The following is a 5,981-nucleotide window of genomic DNA, read 5'->3' on the forward strand; positions in this document are numbered from 1 at the left end:
ATAATAATTGTTCCGATTAATTCTAACCTCGTTTTGATTTCAACTTCAAATTAACTTTTGAAGTTTTATCTGACTTTGAGGTTAGATTTGATATTTAAAGATAAATTTGGTTTTTTTTAATTGTTTCGCTCTTTCCTGAATTAATTTCAAGAAGTTCGAGTCGAGTTAGAAGATCCAAATTGATTTTGAGGAGATGAATTGGTTCTTTAAACATTTCATTTTTGTTAAAGCCCATTCCACATTTATTTTTCGGGCCCAATTCAAATCCAATTTTCAATTAAGTTCCTTCATAGCCATCATAATACAGTAGTCCAGTAAATAAGCCACATTATATTTAAACCCATTCTTTTACCATTAACTGTTATCCAATTCCATTTTAATTATGCTAATTTCAATGAAAATCTATTCACCAATACAATTTCCCCGATCCATTAAACCTATTTCTTTAAATCTTTTTTTTCATAAACCATTAAATTTATGGCCCACACGACTACCTCCCATTAGTTATCAGGTTTTTTTACCAAGATAACCCACTTTTTCGAAGAAATTCCCAAAATACCCCACTTTTCAGCAAAATTCCCAAAATACCCCACTTTTAGGAGGAGGCGCCAATTGAATTGGCGACCCCTCTTAAAAATTGCAAGGAGGCGCCAATTGGATTGGCTAGGGCACCTGCCCTAGCCAATCCAATTGGCGCCTATGTGTTATTTTTAAGAGGAGGCGCCAATTCAATTGGCGCCTCCCTTAAAAAAGCCTCAAATGAAAAAACCTCCAACATGAAAGTTGTAGATCTTTTCAAGACAATGAATTTGGATATAAATTTTGCATCATTTGGATTTTTTAGGAGAAAGTTATGGGCAGTTGAAGTTGGACTTTTGAGTTTTTGAACTGTTATCTGACCTATAATGTTTTGTATTATTGCATGTGTTTCCTTTAGGAATATGAATTTTTGTTCAACATAACATTTGAAGTAGACATCTTAAATTTTCCAATTCACTTGGTCCCAGTTCAAAATAATTAAAAATGAGTGAGTTAGGTCTTTGCGAACTTGACCCAAAATTAGGGTTTATGTCAAAACAAGTGTATGTGAATTTTGCCAAAAGGGACCAACTTCAAGCCCTTCTGTTTGAATGATAAAAGCCTCAAATGACAAAACCTTAAACATAAAAGTTGTAGATCTTTTCAAGATAATGAATTTGGACTAAAGTTTTGCATCATTTGCAATTTTTATGAGAAAGGTATGGGCACCTGAACTTGGACTCTTTGACATTTTAACTGTTATCTGACCTATAATGTTTTGTATTATTGCATGTGTTTGTGTTAGAGTTATGAATTTTTGTCCAACATAACAAGTGAAGTAGACATCTTAAATTTTCCAATGCACTTGGTCCCACCTCAAAATAATTAAAAGTGAGTGAGTTAGGTCCTTGCGAACTTGACCCAAAATTAGGGTTTCTGTCAAAACATGTGTATGTGAATTTTGCCAAAAGGGACCAAATTCAAGCCCTTCAACATAACAATAACAAGCCCTTGAATTAGGGTTTCTGACCTATAATGTTTTGTATTATGATATGTGTTTATTTTAAGTAGACATCTCAATGGAGTTTCAGTCAAAACATGTATATGTGAATTTTGCCAAAATGGAGTTTAGACAAAGAAACTAAATGTTTGGAGTTTACACAAAGATAAATTTGACATAATATGAATTGATATTAATAAAATTTGGATTTTACACAAAGAATCCTAATGGTGATGACCGGGATCACCTAACCGACCTCCGGTCCCACATCCCCTAGCTATCCTAACCCTTGGCCCTAACCCACGTTGACGATTCTGCACCGGTGTTTGTTCATCTGATGGTCCAGGAGCGTCATTACCTCCTACAGGAGAAGATCCGTTGAGGTATTCAGCCAATTCAGCATAGTCTTCAGTATTCAATGATGGTGTACCGGCGTAGCTGAGCTCATGACCCATGCCAGAGAAGTTGGGTTGTGGTTAACTCATGGATGGGCGACCGGGACGGTTGAAGGGAGACATGGGTGTGAATGATGGGTCTAGGAACGGTTGGAAAGGTTGTTGGGGTGTTTGGAAAGGGTATGGTTGTGGGATGTTTTGGTATTATGATGTTTGGGGTTCTTGGCTACGGTAGGAGGAGGGGCGGTTAGTGTTTTGGCTAAGGCGACTTTGGTAGGGTGAAGGTGTGGGTGCGAAGCGATGTTCGGTCGAAGGTTGATGGTCCATTTGTTGGTGGTAGTATGGGGGATGTTCTTGGTATTGGGGTTGGGTGAATGGCATGTTTTGGTTGTATGTTTGTGTGTTTGTGGAACGGAAAGTTTGACGGATAGGTGGTTGTGAGTAACCGAGTTGAGAATGTTGTTGGGGGTTAGATGTTGATCCTTCTTGTGTGTAACTTGTCTGGCGTGGGTCGTAGAGGTACATATCATCGGCGATGAATTGAAATCCAACCGATCTATACCAAGCCATATAAGTACGACTTGGTTTTACCTCATTTGGCATGACTGCGTCAGTTAAGACATGGTCATGACGGTGCTTCCACTTGCGACACTCTGATCTTGCGAAGGTTTGCCAAGGGTTGTAGTTCCATTGGTCGTTCACTTTACGCATATGCCATTCTCCTAGGCTAGCTGGGGGGTCTGGGATATTCTAGACCATACCGAACTGCAGCTTCACACGATCGGTGTTGTGCATCTCCACTGTTGTGAACCGTATTATCGGTGTGCATGTTGTCCATACGGCTGCGTCTTCAGGGTTGATCTGATGCTCATGATCCATATTAAGGTATGAACGCCAAATGAACTGAAATGTTAAAGACAATATGATTTAAATGAATGTAGAAAAAGACAATAGAATTAATGAAGTTATTTTGCTTACGTCTGTCGGTCGAAGGTGATCCAACAGGTTGCGATACTGAGTAATACAGTGTCTCGGACATCTGCTGTAATTCATACCACGTGCCGACCATCTACACCAAAAAGTTAAAATAAATTAGTTATGGGTACTAAACTGTAAGGAAGGAAGTAAAGATATAGCAATTTAAACAACTTACTTTTTTGCATATGGAAAAGTGAAGGGGTTGTTATTGACCGGTGCTAGAGACGGTAGTCTTGACCATCCCCATGCTTGTAGCAAAACAGCACATCCAGAAAATGTAGAAGTGTCTTTGTGGGAGTTTTTGCACAACGAACTATAGAGATAGGCTAGACATGCAGATCCCCAACTATAACTACCTATTCTATCTATATGTCTAAGTAAAGGTAAGTACATAATATGCATGCTAGAACCACTACCTTCGGGAAATAAAAAGGATCCTAGTAACAACATAATGTAACACCTAGTTTTGATTATTCGAGCATCTTCGATAGAATTCTCATCTAAATATAAACTATTATAATATGACTTTAGGCGTGAGAGTAGTATACCTTGACCTCTAGCATTATCATCTAACAAATCAGTGTTTAAAAGCTCCATGCAAATTGAATTTGCATAGTTGGTCTTACCATTAACAACTTTTCCTTCAATTCGTAGTCCTAAAAGCATGTAGACGTCTTCTAACGTCACGGTACACTCACCGGTTGGAAACCAAAATGTGTGTGTCTCTGGCCTCCATCTTTCGCATAAGGCTAGAATGAACTTGTTATCTATAGACCAAGACATAATCTTGCTAATGTGACCAAAACCGGCGAGTTCAACATAAGGTTGAATCATCGGGTCCATTGGGACAAATTCGTGGACTCGAGTTCGAAACCTTGATACATCCTATAATAGAAATAATGTAACACTTGACTAAGTTGGTATTTCAAAATAAAATAGGGTTGGTGGAGATGAAACATAAAAAATTAGTATAAGAAAAAACTTACGTATGTTGCGATGTTTGCAACTGTTCCTCTGTGTGCTTCGCCCATTGTGAGTAAAGACATATTGTTGGGGAGTTGGTGTAGATGAAATTGGAAGATTTTGTTGAAGATGAAATTGTAAAAGAAGTAATGTAGATGAAGTAGTGAGAATGTTGGTGTGGAAGAATTGTTGAAGGAGTGGATGAATTTATAGGCAAATGGAGGAGAGCATAAAAAATTGTGTTTGCATGGTGTCTCCACCTCATTTGCCGACCATGTACAATAATAAAGAGGGGGCGCCATTCAAATTGGCGACACCATAGGGTACATGCATGCAAGGCTAGTTCTGAATGCTTGGTTTCGAGGACTGACTCCATGGGGGCGCCATTCAAATTGGCGACCATGTGCAAGCCTTAAGTGTAGGCGCCAAACCAATTGGCGCCACCTTCTGCATGTCTGACACGTGGCACTGTTGTCTCCTGCATGGTGAACAACTTACTTATGGATGGCTTGCATGATTGACACATCATCTCTGACCATCTTAGGTGTCCGACACGTGTCTGTCTTGTCTCCTACATGCTGATGACTAACTTCTTGATGCCTTTCTTGGTTGACACATCATGTCTGACCATCTTAGGTGTCCGACACGTGGTTGTCTTGTCTCCTGCATGCTGATGACTAACTTCTTGATAGCTTGCCTGTCTGACACATCAACTCAGACTGTCTTGCCTGACTGACACATCATCTCAGACACGTGGCTCTCTAGTATCCTGCATGCCGAAGACTCACTTCTTGATAGGTTGCCTGTCTGACACATCAACTCACACTGTCTTGCCTGACTGACACATCATCTCAGAACTGTCTTACATGTCCGACACATGGCTATCTTGTCTCCTGCATACTGAAGAGTCACTTCTTGATAGCTTGCCTGGTTGACACATCAACTCACACTGTCTTGCAGATTGACACATCATCTCAGTCACGTGGCTCTCTAGTATCCTGCATGCTGAAGACTCACTTCTGTCTTGACTAGCTAGCATGATTGACACATCAACTCACACTGTCTTGCATGACAGACACATCAACTCATGACTAGCTAGCATGCTTGACACATCAACTCACACTGTCTTGCATGACAGACACCTCATCTCAGAACTGACTTGCATGCTTGACACATTATCTCAGAGTAGCTTCAATGTCCAACACATCATCTCAAAACTAGCTAGCATGTGAGAGACTGATACCATCTATTTAAGTGTCTTACTATCAACATCCAAGACACTTCACTCACATTCATCTGCACTTGCAAAATAGTTTTCATCTCCAAAATGTCATCTTCATCATTATACAGTGTCAACGTTCACTGCAACGGTGAAACTTTTGAGTCTGAGCTTCATGGTTTTTGTTTTAGAAACACTGATACCATTAGAGTCACGATGAAGAGAAATGCAACCTTTTTGCATTTGAAAAAAAGAATACAATCCTTTATAGGATCAGGTATTGTGTCAAAGATGACATATCAAAATCCTATATTTTTTTAGAATGGTCAATGCAAGTTTTTCCCCCTTAAGATACGAGACGATGAAGATGTTCAAAACATGTTTCTTAGTCATGAACATTCAGGCATGGATTGTATCGAGTTTTACATTACTCTACAACCATGTATACCGTCTCAACAGTCTCAACTAACCGATCAGGATGCAGCTGGTGAAGATGCTGCAGATGATGCACAATGGTCAGATGAACTCAACCCAGAAGCAGAAGTAGAAGTCGACGTTGTTGATGAAGAAGAAGAGGAGACCGAGATACAGGTTGATCACATCCTGAACAACGACGATGAAGATGAGGCTCAACCACCACCAATACCTCCTAGTCATGCCTACAATCCTCCTCAACATATGACAAATATGGATCTTCACGACGATGAAACGTCCGACAGTGTCTTCTATAATCCGTATCCGAGACCAGTAGGCGAATTAAAGGTGGGAGACATGTTTCTTACCAAAGAAGAATGTGTCTTGGCAATCAAAAAATTCCACATGAACAACTTTGCTGACTTTACAGTGAAACGCACTGATTCTAGAAGGTATGTTATCGAATGTCGTAACATGCTTTGTAAGTTTCGTT

At 39.6% G+C, this 5,981-nt stretch overlaps 1 protein-coding gene across 1 annotated transcript; it reads right to left on the bottom strand.

Moving 5' to 3' along the window:
- Nucleotides 1-2,980: 2,980 nt before the first annotated feature.
- Nucleotides 2,981-4,065, bottom strand: LOC127099474 (protein MAIN-LIKE 2-like). Its single transcript, XM_051037393.1, has 2 exons — nucleotides 3,879-4,065; nucleotides 2,981-3,777 (listed from the first exon to the last, which is right to left on the bottom strand). The coding sequence occupies exons 1-2, from the start codon at nucleotides 3,936-3,938 to the stop codon at nucleotides 3,064-3,066; spliced, it is 774 nt and encodes a 257-aa protein (XP_050893350.1). The 5' UTR covers nucleotides 3,939-4,065; the 3' UTR covers nucleotides 2,981-3,063.
- Nucleotides 4,066-5,981: the final 1,916 nt, after the last annotated feature.

Source organism: Lathyrus oleraceus, chromosome 1 (assembly GCF_024323335.1).
Source record: "Lathyrus oleraceus cultivar Zhongwan6 chromosome 1, CAAS_Psat_ZW6_1.0, whole genome shotgun sequence".
NCBI lineage: Eukaryota > Viridiplantae > Streptophyta > Magnoliopsida > Fabales > Fabaceae > Lathyrus > Lathyrus oleraceus.

Excerpts from the sequence above, each read along its gene's own strand:
- LOC127099474 (XM_051037393.1), bottom strand. The coding sequence starts at position 3,938 with ATGTCTTTACTCACAATGGGCGAAGCACACAGAGGAACAGTTGCAAAC. Across the intron at positions 3,778-3,878 it reads TTGCAAACATCGCAACATAC|GATGTATCAAGGTTTCGAAC; the intron begins GTAAGTTTTTTC and ends TTTCTATTATAG.